Here is a 23,300-nt window from a genome sequence, read left to right as displayed (position 1 = left end):
TCGCATCTGGTTTCTCTCTTTCTCGACACATTCTCAAACCATTTAAGCTTCCATTACATCCTCAATAATTTCCGTACCGCGCGGCTCAATGTCAGGTCCAGCACCATCGAAGATGTGAAATGCTCGGTACGTATGCCAGACATTACCGATTCCCCCCTCGCTTTCCGTGGCAGATGGTGGAGTCTGCATTACCGCTCCTTAAGGGTCCTCCCAAACATCGTTATCGTTCCAGTCCTTGAGTTGCGCTGCCACACGAATTAATATTTCAAAAGTGGTGCCCGTTTTTTTAACGTGCATCGCGAACTCAGCGCATTGGCTGCCCTTACACAAATGTACGAGAATGCCGGGTGGAATGTACGATTGGTCTTTAATAATTAAAATGCATTAAAACATACTCGGTGCGCCGTGCCTTGAACCCAAGCAACCTTGCCACGGCTCTCACTGGCAGGGGAAGAAGCGATCTCAAGTGAGCCCCCCCCCCTCCCCGTCTTCACCAAACTGGCACAAGATCCGCATGGTCCAACAACCCCATGGCACATGGGAGCCCTTCATTGGTAGATTAAGAACGGCTGGAATATACTATCGCTTATTTTTTGTTGCTGTAACACATTGATTGTGAAAGCTACGAATCGAAGCATAATTAAATTAGTATTGTTTCTGATAATGGGTTTAATTACAGTCTGCAATGTTAGATGTTATCTTCATTCTATACATATATAACTGGTATGGTTTCATGATGTGTATTGGTAGCTAAATAATGACATCCAATTTAATTAATTAAATGTTTATTAAGAACAATCCAGTCCCAGCTCATCCTCCAGATGGGTAAATCCCTTTTTATTAAATCCTTTATATTAAGTTCGCTTGCTTGCTTAGGACCGTGCAAATCTTTCGGTCGTTTTTTAACCCACTTCCCGTGATCCAATCGAGCTGACATTTTCCACACATCCTCGTTGTGCGTGACAATTACTTTTCGTGAAATTTTTTTTCCAAAATTTTACACTTTTTAGGACAAAAATATTATATTTAATTACCAATTGCTTAATGGTTGCATGCAATCATCTGACCCATAGGTGGCAGCCATCTCAAGCCAGAGGACGAGAGGACTCTAGCCGCCACGCATATAAAGGATTTATAGTGAAAAACTTTGTTTTTACGGGTTAATTTTTTGTTGTAACACATTGATTGTGAAAGCTACGAATCGAAGCATAATTAAATTAGTATTGCTTCTGAAAATGGGTTAAATTACAGTCTGCAATGTTAGATGTTCTCTTCATTCTATACATATATATAACTGGTATGGTTTCATGATGTGTATTGGTAGCTAAATAATGACATCCAATTAAACTAATTAAATGTTTATTAAGAACAATCCAGTCCCAGCTCATCCTCCAGATGGGTGAATCCCTTTTTTAACTTCAATAATGAATGAAACTGCATTATCTGAGTGACCTGAAGCCTTGTGAGGCTTTGCCCTCCATCGCCTGGGCGCTTTTGACCTCGCCAAATTTATGAAATGACAGGTAACATCACGGGCACATCACAACCCATCGCAGCTTCGTCACAAGCACATCACAGAACAGGGCCGACACGAGGCGGGTGCTGGGGTGGGCCCTGCACCACCAAATATCCCTTTGGCCACTCACCTAAGTTCACTCTCCTTGGTAATCAATCACTGTTTTGGTTGACCCCAAAGTAACAGTTCACCTGCCCCACCCCATCCAAGAGGAGCTGGAGCCAAGCCTGTCACAAGGTACCACCGATTAGCACGCTTGCCTACGTACGGTGAGAAAGAAGTGCAACATACATCCATACATCACAGACAAATTACAGACACATCACTTGTACATCACAGACAGAGCACATGTACATAATTGGCAGGCCAATGGCGTTTCTCCCGCTACTCTTAGGGTCTTCAGTAGCTTGCTTCGGTCTGGCTGTGGTAGCCCTTGGCACTTCCACTCAATTGTGAGGATCGTGGTTTGGGCAACTTACAACGACCGACAGTTTCTAAACATAGCGCATTTAATTGTTTTGTTAAGCTCATTATAAGTTGAATTATATTCATATGCTACGATGGCAATTAACTTCTACAAGATTTGCACATTGCATCTTGCGGTCACATTAATATTGCACCCGACCTTGGCCCCTTCTTTTTTTTAAGTTGTTCCTGTAAATTTTCTCATTGGTTGTTGCAATGACTCTGGCACCAGCAATTCTGAGAAGGTTATTACCTTTTTCCCAATTGTATTCATGCCTTTATTTTCACAATAGAATTATTAAAATATATTTTTATATTTCGCTGTGAATATAGGAATATGTAAATATTAAGCCAAACAAAGGTCACTATTGGCGTTGTCACTGCCGGTGTCACGATAGAATCACTGTTGACAGTGTCACTCTTCAGCGTCGCTGTGAATGTCGCAGGGCTATATGTGGAATTATTCACTGGTAATTGTCAGGAATGCACATATCTGGCGAAACGATAACGTGCATTAATACCCATGGTAACGGGAACACGAAAGGGTTTTTCGCATGGTGGCAATGGTGATAATTGACTGAATGGGTTTTTATTTACGACACATTAAGCAGTCAGATGGAGCATCAACTGTGCCAAATGCCTGCATTCTTCATTCAATCTTAATTCTGAGGAATGCTTTCTTAAATTCGTATCAGCCGTTGAAGGCATTATCGTTCAACCATAGCGTGTATTCGGAAATCATTTTCCACAGTGACACGATCTCGATATTGGCAAGAATAAAAGCTCGCGCCTTTGCCATGCACCGAGAATGCGCCAATTCCTGTCCGATTTTGGAAGCTAAGTAACATTGAGCCTGGATAATGCTTGGTGACCACCATGCACACACAGGTTGTCAGGGGGCTATGGGGCATTAGAGGGCAGCGCATAAAAAAAACACATTCCTGCGGAGGGAGCTGGTAGGAACATTGGGTTGCTCGGTCAATGGCCAGGGTCAACGGCGGCGTGGTGTATTCCGCAAACATGCCCGACTGTGAGGGCGGGCACAAGCCGGCGTGAGTAGGTTAAACGTTGAGTTTTATAAGGGCACCACGGGGTGACCAGCCCCTCCCTACCCAGCCCCTCCCCACCCTCCCCACCCAGCCCATCCCCACCCTCCCCACCCTGCCCACCCTCTTCTCCCCACCCATACCCTCCCTCCCCACCCTCCCCTCCCCACTCAGCCCCTCCCTCCCCACCCAGCCCCTCCCTGCACGACGGACGGACGGACACAATAATTCGCTGTGGGCTGGTGTAACCAGGAGGTTCCTACCAGTACAAGTGTACTCGACAATGCTCCCCACGTAATGCTCCCCTCATTCACCAACCCGCACTAGACGGCGTGGTGAAGTATGGTCAAATAATCCCAATGAACTAATTTGCCTCGAGAATGACCTGATCCGCCCCTACTGGACATCTGTGAAAAAGAGCTTCATAGCTCATCGGATTTATCGAGGATATATAAAAAACACATTCTGATTCGGATCCAGCATATTGGATTTGCAAATGACTTCACATGTGCACATTAAAGCTTCAAATGTGTTACAACAACCACAGGCATCGCAACTGAAGGCTAAACAAATACTGTTGACATGGCTTCCTTAAAGAGAGGTCACACTCACACAGAGGAATGGGTTATGCTGCATATGTGTAGTTGTAGTAGGAGTAGTTCCGGTTTTTGGAGAGGGATTTTGCGCTCGTAAATTTAAGTGAGCCTGGCATAAATGTTGATCCGCCTGCCAATAGCGTAATTCAAATTTGCAAACAAATTAAAAGTTCATTTGTCAAAACATGAGCAAAATAGCTCACAAGGTTTAATTATATGTTTTTTCTTGACTAATTATGCAGGCAAATTGAATATTCAGCGTGCATTTGCATGCGGCTAGGGAGTGCTACAGTGACAGCTTGCCTGGGCTGGGTGTTTCAGATTGGTTGGCAGAGATGGTGGAACACACTCAGGGGGCAGAGCTGGCTGTAAATCACGGGAATCAAACTCGGAGTGAGTGCACGAGGGGCCCAGCTCTGCACCTTGTTTTGAGCTCCGGGACATCGTAATCAGTAATAGTGAGAATTTCATGTTCGTATTTTGTATTTGATTTCGCATAAAAATTGGAATTAGTATTGTTTCTACGATGTGTTCAAATTATTTGACTCAGTCTCCCTTGAAATAGAAATTTCCAGTCACAGTGGATTCATCACCATCGTCAGCCATGGTCAATCCACTGCTGGATGCATGCCTCCACAAATCGTTGCCATTCCTCGTGGTTTAGCGATGTAGCAATACATCTAGCACCTGAACACGAGCAGATTCTACCGCTCCATCTCCATGACCGACGTCTTCATGGGGGGCCTTCTGTGCAAAAATAGCTTCATCGCTCATCGGATTTTTAACAAGATAAATAAAGATTCTAATTCTGAAGCTTTCCCTAATTTGGCTGCCATACCAACGTTAATCTTGACCACAGGCCATCGTCATCATAATCATCCCTTCAGGCGACGTGTCCTGCCCGGTGCCTACCTCTCTTAAAACTCTCTCCTCAATCACTTGCAACTCTGCAAGTGATTGAACCCAGGACAGGTTTAGAACAAAAAAAAAACACATCGAGACCCAACTGTGTCAGCTCGTGATCAGCCCCACCCTTCCCAACCAACACACACACACACAGGCTCACACGTCTTCTTGGCACTTCTGTCTCTGCAGCGAGCATTGCTGTGACGCGTCTCGACAGACGTGACCCAATCGCCCGTGCTGTTACATTACACGCTGACAATAACCGCTGGGTGTTGACCACCGCATACCGGTGCGGTTGCTCATGTGCGATAATTATTACTTGCGGGCGAATTAGACAAATACACGAATAGCCGAATGCATGCGCGGGGGTGCGTGAGGTCCCTTTAACTGGCTCACGCAGACCCGCCCCGTACACTGACGTGGAATAGCTGCTGTGCCAGGGTCGGCCACTGTTCGCGTCAGGAGCTGTGCACCATCATCCCCCATCGCAGTCGGGCGAGGAGGGCTGGTGGTGCGCTCCGTTATTGTCAGCGACGGCGACTGCTGCTACTGCTCGCGCCCGCGCTCTGTCATAAAGGATTGAACGCTACGATAGCAGTCGGAGGAATTCCGACGCCGGTTGTCTGCAGAATAGGAGGAGCGGGGCGGGTAAGCAGGATTTACAGTAGCGGCTAGATTCTTGCAGTGTTTTCTCGGTTGGTTGTGTTGGTTTTGGCTGGACCCGGAGGAGTGGCCGTTTTTGTGCGGTCGGTATCCAAGGCCTATCATCATCATCAGCAGCATCATGTCCGAGCAGACGAAAACTCACGTGATCTTGCTGGCTTGCGGGAGCTTCAACCCAGTCACCAAAGGCCATCTACAGATGTTCGGTAGGAGCTGATATTCAGTTTTATAATGACCGATCGTACAACACTAACACCCCATCACCGCAGTTTGCTGTTCGCGTTTGGTTGTGCTCCGGTGAATGATGCAACTCATTTTACACGTTGAATTCGGCGCTTTGTGTGCTGGAGTATCGTGAAGTATACACACGTGGTTTAAAATAAGTATCAATCGTAGACCTTCACTCGTTTTAAATCCGAGAAATGCTGATGCGTCGTGTAGTAAGCGATACACTTTTGTTAAAATGTGCTTCGAAATTTTCCTCGCATATTCGTGGTCGCCGACACAGATTTTTCCGCGTCTGTTTAGTCGTATCGCTCCACCCAGGGCTGTTTGGTTTTTAGCTGTTGTAGAACGCGTGGCACTCGTGCTGTTTAATAATGTGACCCGAGTTTGGACTGCTTCCTGATAGATCAAATGCGGAACAGATAGATAGATAGATAGGCGCCTCTGAAATAATACCGTTGGGCTTATGTATTTTCGAACGGCAAATTTAACGCCCGCGGTGTGTGTTCGTGTGGCATCTGCGGGAGCTGTCCATCGACCGCGGTGCTGAAATAATGTTTGCGGCGCCTGTCCTCGGTAAAGCAATGGCAACGGTGATTTTAATGCTCGGTGTGTGTTCGTGTACGTACGTACGTGTGCATGGCACGGTCATTTATGAGATATTTAGGTTTTCTCTATACTGGTGTTATCGCAACGCGCGAGAGACGTCGTGTTCTATTGTCGTGTTCGAGTGCTTTACAAATAATTGCGATTATGTAAATGCCCGTGTGTGTGTGTGTGCGTGTTATAAATGCAATTGCGATTGTTCTTCTCAGTCGCTAATAAATACGGGCATTATTGTGCAGCAATTACACAGCAGAGAAATGTTTATTTTATGTTTCACAACGGAGATGAAATTGAATATAAATGTGAATACGTTACCAGGTTTTTTTTTATTACTGGCGGATTGACGAATGGCTGATGATGATATGTATTGCGTGGTTTTACGTATAAGCCGTTTCTCAACAATATAGCAAAAAATGTGCAGTAATCGAACCAATAGTTGCACAAATATAGTTATTTTGTTACATTTATATTTATTTGTAATTGACCATAGAGGTCCGACCTACACTGGTTTGTTCATTAAACATATACATTGTTAAATTTTTTAAAATCCAGTCAGGGTCTTCTGATAGCAATTATTTTTGCCTTGATCAAACGGCCTTGGTCAAAGCTGGAGAATGTGGAGGAGGAGTTTTGTACACTAAAATTAAGTGCAATAATGTCTTAAATTATTAAACATCCGACCGTAATGTACAATCTGGCAACGAGCTGCTTCCCGGATTTGGAAACGAATACTGAATAAAGTTAACGGGTCTAATTGAATGATTTACCTACAACTGTAGATAAAGAACATTCAAAATGGAAGCCTGTTGAAGAGGGAGGAAAGAGGTTGCCCTCATACAACCAGAGGTCGTACGATACTATTTCCATAAAATCCTATTTAAACTGCTCAGCTAAGTGGCCTTTGCTACGTGATTTATTACCCTTTCGATATGAATCAAGGTGAAGGCACACATCGCTAAAATCGACGCCAGTGTTACAGGAAATTGCATGTTGTGGGAGCAGACGCATGTCTCCCATGGCAACCTAATAATGCCAAGATTGGCTCGTCAAAAGGCTTGAGAACGCGACTCGTTGCCTCTCAATGCGTGCGCGTCCTTGGACTAAAGGCACCTCTGTAACAGATTCTGAGAAATGAGGTGCAGTGGAGCACTCGGATTCCGTGCAGTCATTTGAGCTATTGCTGTGCAATAAAAACAGGTTGGTAATTCACTGCTATTATGCAATTTACTCCTTGGCTGGAGGGGAACTGATCAGTGCACTTAGCAGCATCTGCACTGTGGTTGCCACGGGCGGCACTAAATCTGAATTATCCTTGTAGGAAATAAACAATAGCAAAGACGTGTTGCAACCAATTAAGTCAAATCCCCCAGCCTTATTAATAGTGAAAAGAAATAGTGTAGGCTCACCATTTCCATTGCCTAGCAAGCCATGATTGCCAGTGATTAGTGTCTGTCTAATGGTGCTATTTGTCTCTTAGCCAATGCCAGTGCTGTGGACATCCTAAGGCTTTGTTTTGGAGAAGAGTCAATGGATCTGCAACAGGCTTTGTTTCCTATTCTCCGTGCCAAGCGTAACCAAATACGATGAAGTGAACGGAGCAGATATGAGGTGCAGATTACAAATGCGTGTGCTATTTCTTCCTTTATAGGCAACAAATTTTTTATTTTTTTATTTACTTTCTTTTTTTATTATTATTTTCTATCTACGTGACTTTACCGAAAGAACCAAAGAATATAACTATTTAAATGGAAACTAAGATTTGTAAGTGGGGTTTCTCTGTGCATGCTGCTTTCCTTCTACATTCAAAAACACGCCTTGTAAAGGAACTGGCCAAACATCCAAATGCAGGACCCTCATAAAAAGGGCTTGAGACTTAACGGCCCTTTCCTTGATAAATACATGTCGTTATTATTAGTAGTGGTGGTCCTTTATTTTGTTATCCCGACGGTAATGGGTGAAGGAGCAAAAAACTGGGTGTCAGCTCCCAGCGTGTGAGACGTAACCTTGGGTATATGTCTCTGCAGAACAGACAGTGCAATCACATGCACCAATATGTCATGGACAGGCGATTTGTAATCCACGATAGGAGCCCTTACGCTCGCAGTTGGGAGCACAGTACCCAGTGGCCGAGTGTCGTTGGCATTCAAGGAATTAAATTAGGCCCACCATCTGCCGACTTCCTCTTCAATACCTTGGCACCTGGGCCGGTCCCACACACACACGCGCCCTGGTGCAGTTACACCGCCTGCACACTCGATAGCTCCACCGCTGAACGTACCTAAGACGGTTACGCGAGAAGGGTTCAACAGACAGCACTGGACACGGCGTAGAGTTGTGCTCTTTGAGCTGTGTGTCTCTTGAAGACAGTTCCCATACTGCAATGTATGGCCTGACATTTACAGGAATCAGAGTGATTTGACTGCATTTCGAGATGTGCAAGTGCATAGCCGAAAGAGAACCCTGAAAATGTATGTCGATCCTTACGAAACCAATTATGTAGATTTTTTTTGTTAATCTAAGTTCATGTTGCAGACTTAATTACAGCGGCGATATGCCTTCAGTAAATCCATCATCATCATCAGCGGCCATGATCTAGCCACGACTGGATTAAAGCTGTTGCCGTTCTTCAGGGCCACGTGATGCAACAATCCATCGGGCTCCGACATCACAAGGCGATTTAATCGCTCCATCTCTGCGGCGGCTTCCCTCTCCGACGTGTTTTTCTAGTTTATTCATTTCAGAAATGTGTCATTTATTCACATTAAATGTGTGCGCTCAATTCAGTAACCTTATCTTTTTTTTATCTCACGTGAATATTCATGATATACATTGTGCACTTTTAGACAGTCTCAGCCGCGGCTGGCAACTATATACATAGAACGCTTGTGCTAACATAACACACCAGTTATTAAAAGCCACCTGTGCATCCACGAAACCACTGCTGTGCAGGCCCCCCCCCCCCCCAGGCGAATGCTCAAGCTGCCTTGGTGACTCATCCTCTTATTACACCCGGCTGATCTCTCTCATACCAGGTTTAATTCTCGCAGCTTAGGGCAAAAACGGTGTCAGATTAACGGTATTCTGGGTGCCACAGCGAAGCGGGTTAGAGGGATGGAATATAACGCCTCGTTCAACATCTGTGATGGTGACACAAACGGTTTTTGCAAGCCGCCGGACATCGAGCATTGAGCCTTACGCGGAGTGACAATATTCAAACGTGTGGAAACATTTCTGTTCCACATTTCCTAGATGATTTAAATTTTCCTGATAACATTTATCCCCGCCCCCCCCCCCCTCCCGGCACATCAATGATATCAAACAGGGTTGTTGTGTGCATGTTATTTTTACTTATTACGGTATTGTACTATATTTGAAATTCAAATTAAGTACCAAATGAATCAACAATTTAAGATGATTATGACTTTGTACATGCTTCGCATTGTTTAATACCATAGTAGATACTTTACATATTTCATGAATTTATTTTTAAAGTGACATTTTAAGTGGCCAGACTCGTGAATGATGTGTCGCCCACAGAGGATGCACGGGATTACTTGCACAAGTCCGGCCGCTTTATTGTCATCGGAGGCATCATCTCGCCAGTGCACGATGGCTACAGAAAGCAGGTACGTACACACGCCTCTGAGCCTGCTTCGTTTCTACTGTCAATGGAAAGCAGACCCAAGCTGTACTCGCCCATTTGAGAAAAGGCTTGGCACAGCTCTTTTATTGACCCATCGCTTCAAAGTAATTCATTGGCGCAGCTCCTACCACTCCATGCCCAACATCACTCCCTCTCCCAGCCAAAGGGGAAAGCAATAATACATTTCTGAAATATAGTTTTTTTTTTACGTCTAAATTATGGTAGACAATTCTAAGAATTCCAGCCTTGAAGTTGGACTATAAAATGACCACATGTGCTGTTTCTCAATTGACCACATGATGTCAGGCCTGGTGCTAAGAGAAGCCTGGGTAAGATACGTGGGCATCTCTTATGATAGGGGGGTCAATGCCACCCATTAGACACGAGCCAGACAACTGGGTTGCTCCCAGGTTGGCCCAAAATGGCTACTGTGGGTAAGGGAGCCTGCTTGCCTCGCCTGGACCAGGTCACTTCTCGGTGGTCATGGGAAAGTGGCAGAGACATTTTGGGATTAGCAGAAATGCCATGTGCAGCCGTAACCTTGGGTGACTCGCTTGATATGGTAGACTCTTTGATTCAGTGCTCAAATTACGGGGCATGATTGGAGCACGTTGAGGAAATTTTTACTTGGTTGCTGTGTTTTGGTCAGGTAAATATCAGAGCTGGAAAAATGACTTAAAAATATTAATCTGACTGGCCTGTTTCCTGTTCGTGGTGATTATGTACATTAGTATTTTACACTTATTATTATAATTATAAAAGACGTTAATATTATCAGCATCAACCTCTGAAGTTGACTAATACGATCGTTGCATTATCGACCTCCAGTTAATCACTGTTTTCGTATTAATGTTTGTGATGCTACGGGGAGTTTTGAGTGCCGTTTATGTGTGGCTCTAATTCACGACAGGGCCTCATTTCAAGTCGACATCGACTCAGCATGTGCCAGCTGGCAGTACAGAACTCCGACTGGATCAGGTAATACTGCGGCATCTATCATGTCCTACACATTTGCCGCGTGCTCTTCGCTTGTACATTAACCAGGACTGGAGGAAACACATTTTTCTGAAATTTCTCAACGGCAAAAAAAAAAACTTTCGTTGCAGGGTCGATCCATGGGAATGTTACCAGGAGAAATGGCAGACGACCTGTGACGTTCTGGAACACCACCGAGAGTTAATGAAGGTAAACATGATTTTTGTACTGGTAGGAACCCACTGATTCCACCAGCCCACAGGGGATTATTGTGTCCGTCCATCCGTCGTGCAGGGAGGGGCTGGGTGGGGAGAGGAGGGGCTGGGTGGGGAGGGTGGGACTGGGTGGGGGGTGGGAAGGGTAGGGCTGGGTGAGGAGGGGCTGGTCACCCCGTGGTGCCCTTATAAAACTCAACGTTTAACCTACTCACGCCGGCTTGTGCCCGCCCTCACAGTCGGGCATGTTTGCGGAATACACCACGCCGCCGTTGACCCTGGCCATTGACCGAGCAACCCAACGTTCCTACCAGCTCCCTCCGCAGGAATGTGTTTGGGTTAGGTCAATTTGTCAGGAAGGTCAACTTTTGTCGGGAAGGTCAATAGCGGTTAACCTTTAGATAGACTTTCCCCAGCCATAGGAATGTAGAATGTCCACTATGGTATCGGGGATGAGTACCGCTACATTGCTCATTTGAGCAGGAAATCACTTTTGAATTCTGAGTAACGCTGCCTATCAATCAAATGCAAATGCCATGCAAAAAAATAACAATTAATTTAACATGTAAATTAGAACTCATTGTGTCGTCCGACACTCTGTAATGCCATTCACGGAAACATAAGCAGAATATTCAAACATCCTCAGCAATAAATTGTACAACACTGCAATCGTAAATAACGACGAACAAGTGTTGAATGACACTATTCAGTGGGGACTGTTAACAGCAGGAATAACAAGACACCTTCATCCTGAGAAAATTATTCAGACAAATGCGTTGTCGGTGAACATCGCACCCTCTCACACCAACTACTGCGCTGCCAAATGTAATCATGCACAGCCGTATTCCCCGTATAGTACTATGATTTACGTATAAACATAGGGATATCAAATATTTTTTATTTAAAGCTTTCGTGACTGCAGGGATTCATATTCTTGGTTCTTTCGGTAAAGTCACGTAGAAGGGAAACAATAAAAGAATGAAAATATAAAACAATAAAAAAAAAGTTTTCTATTTTCATTATTTTGTTGTTTCCCTTTTACGTGACTTTACCGAAAGAACCAAGAATATTATATCAAATATGTTTTAAAGAATTACGAGTAACATATTCCCGAGTATTTACAGATCGTCTACGATTATGATCTGGCACAGAAACACAAGCTGGGTCAACATAAATGACGACGTCGTACACACTACAGCACGCACGTTAGACGACTGGGAATCTTTAACATTGCGGATTTGGCGTTGAAGGGAAACCCCCCCCCACCCCCCACCTGGATGGAAGTAACGAGTAAGTGCTCGAGTGGGCTCGGGAGGAGAGAGGCGCGATTGCAATATTTCCTCGCAGACGTATTGGCAGAGGGGAAGGCTTCTTTCTGGTTGTTGGGGAAAAGGGCCAAGAGCTCGAAAAAAGAAAGGCACTGTTCGATGACTTGAAGAAAAGGGGATCCATACAACAAGAGGAAGAGGGCGCAGTCAGATGAGAGAAGATGGAGGCAACTTTAACCAAGAGGCTGGCCTTGGGCAGAGACCGCTAGATCGGCATTTGTTGATTCTGCAGTGCGAGGCTTGTAACGGAGGCCGTCAACCCATACGGTTTAGCCGTATTCTTGTGCAGGGAAATTGCGTTTTAAGGTCCATACGGCGTACAGCCGTTTCAATACGGGCAACAAAAAATTGTCTATTTGTTTGTGTTTCTCCCTTGTGATGGGACTTTGTAGGATGAACGTTGAGACCAATAAGGTCTGAATTGGTCTGTAATAAGGTGGTTGACAAGTATGTGTATGTGTGCTAACAGCACTTGCCCCAACAGCCTATCAAAGCTATAACGGGAATATTTGTTTTTGTCTTTTGTACATGTAAATGGGTAGCGGTAGTCCAGTGCTTAGAGCACTGCGCTTACAAACGCGGTTACCCGAGTTCGATTACCATTCACTACCGATAACAGTGGCGGATATTTCCACTCGTTCTGGGCCTCCCCCAGGTCAACGAAGCCTTAATTGAGCACCTGCTGCAATGTGTAACACATCAGCACCTACCCCCTGTGTGCCCTGCCGGTCTTCATAGGCGCTCGCTAACAGCACTTGCCCCAACGGTCTGTTCAAGGCTACACAGGGGATCTTAGGCTATGTGCATGAAAATTTATTCTGCATTGTTGCCCAACTATTTGCAAAAAAGGGAGTCACCTTTCTACTAATTACAGAAAGCCCCACGAAGTTAATTTTTATTTGATTCTTGAGGTCACAGTTCACGCCTCTGATGCTAAGCGTGTAAAAAGTTATATTCTTTGGTTCTTTTGGTAAAGTCACATCGATAGAATTTTTTTTTATCATTAAATAAAAAATAAAACATTTAAGCAAAAAACCCACGACGTTTCGATCGCAACACAAGCGGTCTTCATCACGCGGAAAGAAAATAGTTTTTAGTCAAAAGTGTAAAAAATTATTCCGATTTTTGAATTCGTTACCCAATGGGTTCGTTACATTAATCACAATGTAAAATATATATTCATTAATTAATCACCGTGAATTGGGGTAATTCATTGAATTACGAGGGGGACGAATCATTAAGCCCGTAATTTGAACGAACAGATGAAGTCCACCCGTGCACGTTAATCTTCTTAAACCCCTGTGGCAATGGGAACATCCTCCGGTGCATCTCTTTTCTTTTTAAATCACACTACCAAACGAAACTAAATGGGCAAGATTAAAGCCAAACGACAATCGCCCGATGAAACACCAAGCTTGTCTCCCAAGGACGCACCGAACGAACTCCGCAGAACCAAAAACAATTCAAGGTGTTCATCTTCTTGGTTCTTTCGGTACGGCTGCTTGCGTTGTGGCCGAAACGTCGTGAGAATTATTTTATTATGTTTTTTTATTATTATTTTTTTTTTTCCAATGTACGTGACTTTACCGAAAGAACCAAGAAGATGAATCCCTGCAGTCACGAAAGCTTTAAATCGAAATTCAAGGTGTGCCAAAACACTCGAGGTGCCCTTTCACCGCACCCATCCCTGGGACGTGGGCGAACTATGAACGGTTCACAGCGTTGAGGCCGATGACGACGACGACGACGGTGAATAATTGATTTTTTACCCTTCTATCTGGCAACAAAACTGACACCTTTTTACAAGGAGTCATGTTTGCATAGACCGCAATACCTGCAGTCATAATACAAACACGTGCGCCTTTTGGCGTCGTCTGGTCCAACCCATGTGAGACTAGGCTCTAAGGAAAGCTGTCTCGGGTGTGGACCAATCAACTTCAAGGACAGTGCACATTATCAGAGTTATGTTCTTTTGTTTGGATTATGACTGCAGGTATTGCGGTCTATGCAAACATGACTCCTTGTAAAAAGGTGTCAGTTTTGTTGCCAGATAGAAGCGTAAAAAATCAATTATCATATTTTTACTGGCAAATGAGGTTCCCATAGTGACGACGGTGAACTTGCGCTGACGACGCGTCTGGTGTGCGCGCGCACAGCGTGTGACCGGATGCATCCTCTCCAACGTGAACTCCCCGTCGTCTCCCGTCATCAAGCAGCCGCACAACGAGACGCGCCCAGCCACGCAGGACGACAATTCGCTGCCGCTACAGAAGTCGACGCCCGGTAACGCCCGAATCGCTTCCCTTTGAAGTTCGCTCGACGAAATCTGCATCTTCTTCTTGGTTCTTTCGGTAAAGTCACGTAGAATGGGAAAAAAAACATAATAAATTTTTTATGTCATAATAAAATAATAATGTTTTATTTTTATTCTTTTATTATTTCCATTCTACGTGACTTTACCGAAAGAACCAAGAAGATGAATTCCTGCAGTCACGAAAGCTTGAAATCGAACAATCTGCATCTTTTTGTGTTTGTTTTGTTGCAGAGACAACTTTTGTGAATCCACCTCTGGATGACGGCCCTCCCCTCCCTCCTCCCCCACCCTTACGCCATGTGGGTCGTCGGGGGGGTCGTTTGACCATACTTCACCGTGCTGGTGGCGGCCGGTTTGTGAAGGCGATGGGCGTAAATGTGGGAGCATAGAAGTGCGGTGCGGTTATGACCTTTGCTGCAATGCTCTGTGCCGCCTGCCGCCGCAGCATTGGATTGCGTCAATAAATGGCGTTTGCTTCCCCAGGAAAGCCTCACTTCAAGACCATTTTTCTCAGGATGGTCCTCCATTGGAATGTTTGGCCAACTCCAACGGTTTGGTGGTGAGGCCCTCATCCGTCAGTAGATCGACACACGAGCTGTGTGTGTACATGTAAATCAAAACTACCCCCCAAGAACCTAGACGGCGATTTGCCAGTCCTTCATCTGTGCGTGTGTGCGTGCGCGTGCGTGTCTGCTCCTTTGTCTACGTGCCTGCAAGGAAAACTGATCAGCAAGTTTGGGGAGAGCATCGGCAAGGTGTGCTGCCTTCGTCCCAAAGCTGATCTCTTTCCGTACATCGGTAAGCAGGGTTCATGGCGGCGCTCGCACGTTTTACGTTTCTTTTTCTCGTCGATTCCCTCCGGTGGAGATGCGCTGGGACCGTTTTTCTCACGGCCCCCGCGCTAATTGTCTCCGCAGTGGCACGCGAAACAACGACCGATCGCCTGCGATCTCTGCCTGACCACACGAGTTCGTAACGGGACCGTTGCGCGCCGAGAGCTTTGTTCCTTGCATGTAAACCCCTCACCCCCCGCACCCCCCCCCCCAACTCGCGATTCCACCCTCCTGAAACCGATTCGATCATTTATTACCACTTGGGGGGGGGGGGGGTGTGGTCACGAATCGATTCAAAGTCAATTATCTAACGGTGCAATGTGTTGATGCATCTCATCTGCGCAGGGGTTTGTTGGCTCGAGGAGTTAAATGTCACACTGGAATATAATTTCCACGTAAATAGCATAAAGTATACAGAATTAATTCTTATACTGTACGCTCAATTCGATGCAAATGTTGTGAGCTTAAGAATTATTTTATTGGCTGAATTGTTACTTTTTTACACGCCTATACTTTAAGTTGGTGAAAGTGGCATCATATGATTAGTAGGGGCAATGCTCCTGCCTGGGAAATTATGCTCATGACTTTTTAACACGATGAAGCGGGGTGGGGGGGGGGAGCGGTGGCACGGTGGTTAGCACACTGGGCTATGAACCTTGCCACTCGAGTTTGATTCTCGGCCACGACTAACATCGGTGGCGAGCGATATCAGAACCGGTCCTTCGTCCCTCACTGACTTCACCAACTCACACTGACCCAACGTGATGAAATACCGGCCAAACAGCACCCGTAACCGACACGGCACGGGGAGACCTTCATCCAGCAGTGGATTTACAAAGGGCCGTAAATGATCCATGACTCTAGTTATTCTTGTTAACGTGGTGAACGAAGGAGCGGTGATGAAATATAGTTGCGGTGTTTCTCGATAGGACGCTAAACCCCAGATCCCTGTCAGCCACGTGAAAGTTTAATGAACCCCCTTGAATAGGAGAGCGGCGTTAATCACGGCTGTCTTGGCGAGGTTCCCAATAGGATTTCCAGTTCAATAAGATCTCTTGTCTGGAGAAATGGCCCCTGCAAGCCCCCCCTGCAAACGGCTAATTCACGAAGTAAATTCTCCTCCCGCGGGGACCGGGCCGCCTCGTAAAGGCAACCACACGAAACGCGGTGGACGCGCCGTGCATAAATACGTTTCAAATTAACTGCGGCAAATGTTGGAAATAAATCAGTGAGATTGCAACAGCGCGCACGAGGAAAAACCTGCCACTGGGGAGGAGATGGAGCGGCGAAATCCGCTCGTGTGCAGGTGCTTGGCGGATTTACAACAGCGACAGCTTGGTAAGGCCTTCATCCAGCAGCGGATTGATTGATCATGGTTGATGATGATCTAAGAAAAATCTAAAGATGTATTTAATTGAGCGTACGTATTTAATGTTAATGATACCTTCAATAAAACATGAAGGAAATACGCCTGAAAGGACATCCACCGGAGAAATGGAGCGATGACATGAGGCCATGCGGAGGTGCTAGGTGGATTGTTACAGCGCAGGGATCACAAGAGATAGTGACGGATAGAGGAGGCCTTCATCCAGAAGTGGAATGATCATTGCTGATAATAGCAATGATGAAATAGTAGGACATGAAAAGAAAGTTTAAACTTTCTGAGAAAATTGGTACCAAAAATAAATGTCACGACCGCAATCTAACAGCGCGGTACAGTGATAGTCGCCCTTGGAGCATATATATTACATATCCTTTTGGATGAAATCCCAGTCACTCTGATTTCATTGCTTTAAGAGTGATTTTTCCTATAAAAAACACGAGTGAAATTCAAGCTAAATATTGATTGATTAACGGAAATGAGCCCGACCAGAATTAGTTTAGCATGACCAATCCAACGGCCCTTTCCTTAAGCATTTGCACAAATCGTTATTAGGCTCCGAACTTGCTGAAGCGTTTCAATTGCAAATATTTCTTGTTGTTGTTGTTATTTGTTTCAGACGAGAATGCCAACCTTGGCAACAGTGTTCGATATGAAGAGATTGGTGAGTGTGATTCACGGTATGGGTGGTAAAGGAGGTATTATACTCTGCATTATCGTCAGGGTGACATGCATTAAAATTACGGCTTAGTTTCTCACCCGCTGCCAAGCTGGCATGGACTATAAATTATTGACGTAGGGCCTTGAGTAGGGGTCATTGGCATAAGGCACTGCCACTAGACTACAATCCACGCTTCTCTATAATAATCCTACATCATTGTACCCTATGTTCCAAGTTTTGGACAAAAATAAGGCGAGCTGCATGTGGCGTGCCAAAATAATTTCTGGCACGGTGTTTATCTGCTCCGGCTGAAATTAAGCACCGATTAACATTGAAATCGAATGATAATTTGTCAAGCGTGTAGCAATTTAACTTTTCACACCTGGGGCCGGGCGGTGGTTAGCGCAACTGAGAAATGAACCCGGTCAGTTTAATTCCCAGCCACAGCTGACACCAAAGCCGGTCATATGCCACCATTTAGTCACCAGCCTGGTGAAGTACGGTCAAACCACCCTCTTGGCCTTCACGCAATTGGGAGACCTTCATCCAGCAGTCAATTGGAAAAGGGCTGTAAGTTATTTATTCTTTACATTATTAATTATTAATAACCACCTCTTTCCGCCATGGCATTAAACAAAGATGTGTACAATCAAGGCCAAACAAAGGGAATGAATAATGATAATTAGCCATACCAACATCAGGCTGCAGGCAGTAACAAATATTTAAAAAAATCAATAATGACATGTTTGTAATCGTGCAAAGGTCATTAATGTTTACTGCAAAAAAAAACAATGTGGTCGTGCCACATTATTCACACTGGCTCAGAAAAATAGGAAAGCTTTATTCTAATGTGTTTTTTTAATTAAGGCCAAAAGTCTAATTGAACCAATACCTGCCGGGGAGTGATTCAACACTGTCGACCCACGGTAAATGTCATTATTTGGTCGCAACATCCCAGTGGCTTTCAGAAAGGCCATCCTCGAGCCCCAAAGCTTTGTGAAAAAAAACATTTTCAGTAAAAAAAAAATATTCTAACTTCATACTCGACTCATAATACAGGAAAACTAAACTTTTTATTTTACCAGGTAAGGCCCACTGAGCTATATATCTCTTTTCAGAAGTGACTGGGCCACAAATGATAGCTCAACGAAGTGGTTAATCACGTGGGAATGTATAGCAGCCAAGGGAAGTGTTACCTGAGTTAGTTGGGCATGGCTGGCAGAAAAGTAGGCCAGGCCAATGCCAGATTTGAGGCCACTCACTGGGCAGGTGCTGGTGATTTAGTGGGCGTGGTTATGCACAAGTAGGCGAGGCTGACAGAGGGATAGGGCTATCAAGCTCGCCATGCGTCCTGGTTGAGCCTCCCATAAATGTAGGAGCCTGAGTGGGGAGACCAGGCAAGCGAGATGTCCTGTGGGTGTGTCTGTGCGCAGAGCTGCGGATCATGCTGCTGTGTGGGAGTGACCTCCTTGAGTCCTTCAGCATCCCCGGCCTCTGGAATGACGATGACGTGAGTCACATTCACACCACTCTTGCCAGCTCCTCGTCTCATTTTACTCCTCGATCTGTCGTGTTCCACCTTACTCGATCCAAAATAACAAGTAACATCCCTTGAGTGAGACAGCTGAGTGGCGAATGCTGCTTCTGCCAAACTCTAAACCCGATTTTCCCCTAATCCCCCCGCCCCCCCCCCCCCAAATGATTTATTAAGTTATTTATTTTTCCGCTTGCACAGCTTATATCCTTAGTTTAAAATCTGGGTCGGGTTCTCTGATTAAACCAGGTTCTCAAACGCAGTGAGTTGATTGTCTCAGTCTGGCCATGAATTACTGCACGCAAAAAAAAGGACATTAGCTTTGTTTTTTTATTTCAATTAATTCCAGCTCTGAGGATTAAAATATCCGATTGACTGCGATGTGATGAGCATTACTCCCTACAACAGCGCGTGTGGGAAAGTGCGACCTCTCTGCAACATCACCTGCAGCGATATTCATGAGCAGTTCTCAAAAGCTCTGCTTCTGCAGGCTGATATCTAACACGCAGAGAGATGCACTGCACTGTGATCACTTCCGAAGTGGAGATCGCATGCCCAGTTCGGTGGCTGCACATTTTCATTGATTTAACGATAGTGTCATGAAAGTAGAGCCTACATGGGCTGTGAGTGGACGAGTGGCCACGGGAGGTCATGACAGGGGAGTCAGTTGTGAGTGCAAAGGGACTGGTGGCTACGGGAACGAGCGAGAAGGGAGCGCGGTCAGGTGACAGAAGGGGACGGTGGAGTCTGCAGGTACAGCGAGCGCCCAGAGTCTGCGAGAATGATCGAGAAGGGGGGCGTGGCCTCGGTTGGTATATAAGGGAGGAGCGTGGGAGACTCGGGGCTGTTGCAGTGGGGGTCTCCGCCTGATGTCAAGTGAACGTGTCTTCAAACAAACGCCATCTCAAGAGAAAGTGTGTCAAGTCGTCATTACAATAGTTGCCAGTGGACTTGGGTGTCGGGATGCACACAATGGACGTGGAGGCAGCTTCGTCCATTTAAGTTTTTGAATTCTTCTCAAACTCCAACTCAAAACTTGCACACGAGAAGTGTCGCAGCTCGGTCCCTCCGTTCATATCGGCGCAGTGGGAAGCCGCTGGGGTTATGCACGTTTAAATCTAGATTGAAAGCTCATTTATTGAGAATCGCTTTTTGTGTTTAGTTTGTCATCCTTCGCCTGTACCTCCGATTAGCGCGGTTGGCTACGTATGGCGCGAAAAAAGTTCAACATACAATTTACTATTTTGTTTTTACCAGGTAAGGCCTTACTGAGCTCTTTTTCAGAAGCGACCTGGCCACAAGTGATAGCTCAACGAAGTGGCTCATCACGTGGAAATTTATAGCAGCCAAATACTCGAAACGCGTGTTGACGTTGATTCTAAATGTGGAGGGGAAAACCGGAGGGCCCGGAGAAAAATTAATACGACCACGGGGAGAAGCGTACAAACTCCAAATACACAGCAGCAGGCGTCAGGGTCGGGCCCACGTTTCCGTGTACATATGACATACATGTGACATACATATGACATACACATGACATACAGAAGCGTGCTCCGTCCATCATGGCTCCCCACTGGCACTGACTGGTTCCTCTACCGGTCCCCAAGGCAGTCACAGTAAAACATCAACACCTATTCTTTCCCGCCACAAATTCTATTGTCTCTTTTACAGACTCCCCCCCCACCCCCCTTATTTACCGAAATGGATGCTGCGTCTCATGTAAACAAAATACCAAAAAAAAATTAACCCGTAAAAACTAAGTTTTGCACTATAAATCCTTTATATGCGTGGCGGCTAGAGTCCTCTCGTCCTCTGGCTTGAGATGGCTGCCACCTATGGGTCAGATGATTGCCTGCCACTATTAAGCAATTGGTAATTACATATAATTTTTTTTTCCTAAAAAGTGTAAAATTTTGGAAAAAATTTTTTCACGAAAATTAATTGTCACGCACAACGAGTCTGTGTGGAAGAATATCAGCTCGATTAGATCACGGGAAGTGGGTAAAAAAACGACCGAAAGATTTGCACCGTCGTAAGCGCGCAAGCAAGCAAGCAAGTGAACTTAATATAAAGGATTTAAAAACCACCGTGCCGTTCTCGTGTCGCAGCTGAAAGTGATCCTGGCGGAGTTCGGAGTCGTTTGCGTGCCCCGGGACTGCGCCGACTCGGAACGCATCATCCGACGATCCCGCCACCTTCTCAAGTTCAAGGTCAGACCGCGGCGGTGCTCTCAAGGTCAAGGGTCAGACCACATGGTTGGCACTCTCGTGAATATTTAATTGGCTAAATGTGCCGAGTGCTTGCTGTTACAAAAAAAAAATTCCGCAGGCAGGACGTAAAACAAAAAGGTTGCAATTAGTCTTCTCTCAGCTATTGATTTTTATTTCTTGAGTGGTGGTTTTATTTTGAAACACCGGAAATTCTCGTGCCATAATAATAAAAAAGGCGACGATAAAATGTGTTGCTTTGTACAGAAAAACATAAACGTCGTCAACGATGCAGTGGATGGACCAACGGCGCACATAAGCTCAACTAAAAGCAGGTAAGAAGAACCAACGCAAATATCTGTCTCTACAGCATCCAGTAGTGTCTGGTAAAATAAACAACATAGAGTCAGTGGCTACGTTGCGCGAAACTACTTTGTAAGCAGAGGGCAGTGGAGAAAAATCTGTAACATGCCTGTGACCAAATCACCCAGTGTGTGTATATATACTGGAGCTGAACGATTAATCGATTTCAAATCGAAAGCGCAATTTGAAACAATGCGATTAGCAAATTGTAAAGGATGCGATTTTTTTTGCGATTTGAAAAGTCCTACTATTACTTTCTTATTGGAATTATGGGAAAAAATATTATAACTTTATATATTTAACTTAACAATTGTTCTATGTTTAATTGTTCTATTTCAATTAAAACATTATAATAAATACATGTTGGAAGCAATTCATATATTTTAAGTTCTCATCCTTGCATTAGAATATATAGAGCAGTTCATGTTTTGATGGTATCATGTGGTAATGCTCCATCACACGTTTTAAATCTATTACACAGTGAATATTGATCTGAAGCTTGACTTTTAAAAAAATAATCGCAAATCAAATCGCAATGTCTGAAAAATCGCAATTAGATATTTTCCCCAAATCGTTCATTCCTAGTGTGTGCCCGATCTTGTGAGATCTCAGAAGCTAAGCAGGCTTTCGGATGGATGATGCAAAGGATGGTGACCGAGCACCATTCGCTAACAGGATGTCACGGGGCTAGCGAGCAGCAGGGGGCAGTGCAGCTGCACTACACCGTTCTGTTACGCTCCCCTGCCTTCAACCACACCGCCCAGCGTGGTGAAGTATGGTCAAATAACTACCATGGAAGGCACCCGGGTGTGGAGAGGCTCTCATCCAGCAGTGGATTGACGTAAGGGCTGTACATTTTAAAATGGAAGACTGGAATTGAATACCAATACTGGACTGTGTACGGCAAGGCCGTAGCCATGGAGACCCTCTGGAAGATTTGCCCCCCCCCCCCCCCCAGAAAAAAAATCTAAATTTGAAAACAAATTTCCTGCCTAAAATATTAAAAAATCCACTAACACATAGGATGGACATTCTATTGATTTTTTACAAAAATGTCTAATAGTGTATTGTAATACATTTCTGTTTTTTTATTTGACCTTTTCTTCTTTCATTGTATGTAATGGCAGAGATTAGGGATTAATAAAGTACAACCATAACCACAATCATATAAACAGAAATCTATTTCATATCAATATATTGGGGGGGGGGGGGGGGGCCTTGGTGTACGGTGTTGAACGAAAGCAGATCCTGTAGTGGCATTTTGCAAAGGCTTCTTGTAATGGGGGTGACACCTTTGCTGGATGGTAAGAGCAATGCTACCAGGCTCTCTTATTGATATTACACTCACGTCGTTTTCAATATCCCCTTTAGTCAACGTGTTGACTACAGAGACTCTGTCTTCTCGACAGACCTGTTCTTCACCTGAGGACGGCTGCTTGCGTTGTGGCCGAAACGAATTATTTGATTGGTTTATTTTTTTTATTCTATTATTATTTCCATTCTACGTGACTTTACCGAAAGAACCAAGAAGATGCATATGCACATCCGTTGCTTTTGCCATTGAGCATCTTCTATCGCCCTGAACTCTGCCAACCTCTTCCACCCCCGCAGGCTCGCGTTGCAGAAGGGAGACGGCCGAGTGAGCGAGTACCTTTCTCAGCCAGTCATCGACTATATCCTGCAACACCAGCTCTACATCAACACGTCCGGCTAAGAAGTCATGCCCCCCATCTCTCTCTCTCTCTGTCCGCCGTGTATCGACGGCTTTGTCGGGAGCCCCCCATTTTTATTGTTTGACCTTGGCTCATCTTTCACGCCTACCG

General features: G+C 45.1%; 1 protein-coding gene across 1 annotated transcript; it reads left to right on the top strand.

Annotated features, from left to right (window-relative positions):
• Positions 1–5,217: 5,217 nt before the first annotated feature.
• On the top strand, positions 5,218–23,275 carry NMNAT2 (nicotinamide nucleotide adenylyltransferase 2). Its single transcript, XM_078603316.1, has 11 exons — positions 5,218–5,398; positions 9,561–9,649; positions 10,577–10,644; positions 10,773–10,851; positions 14,341–14,467; positions 15,216–15,296; positions 17,332–17,376; positions 18,807–18,883; positions 21,016–21,117; positions 21,382–21,449; positions 23,089–23,275. The coding sequence occupies exons 1-11, from the start codon at positions 5,314–5,316 to the stop codon at positions 23,189–23,191; spliced, it is 924 nt and encodes a 307-aa protein (XP_078459442.1). The 5' UTR covers positions 5,218–5,313; the 3' UTR covers positions 23,192–23,275.
• The last annotated feature ends 25 nt before the right edge of the window (positions 23,276–23,300 follow it).

This window comes from Lampetra planeri, chromosome 20 (assembly GCF_965212315.1).
Source record: "Lampetra planeri chromosome 20, kcLamPlan1.2.h2, whole genome shotgun sequence".
Taxonomy (NCBI): domain Eukaryota; kingdom Metazoa; phylum Chordata; class Hyperoartia; order Petromyzontiformes; family Petromyzontidae; genus Lampetra; species Lampetra planeri.
Note: the sequence above shows the minus strand (reverse complement) of the source record. Positions and strands in the feature narration are given on the sequence as shown.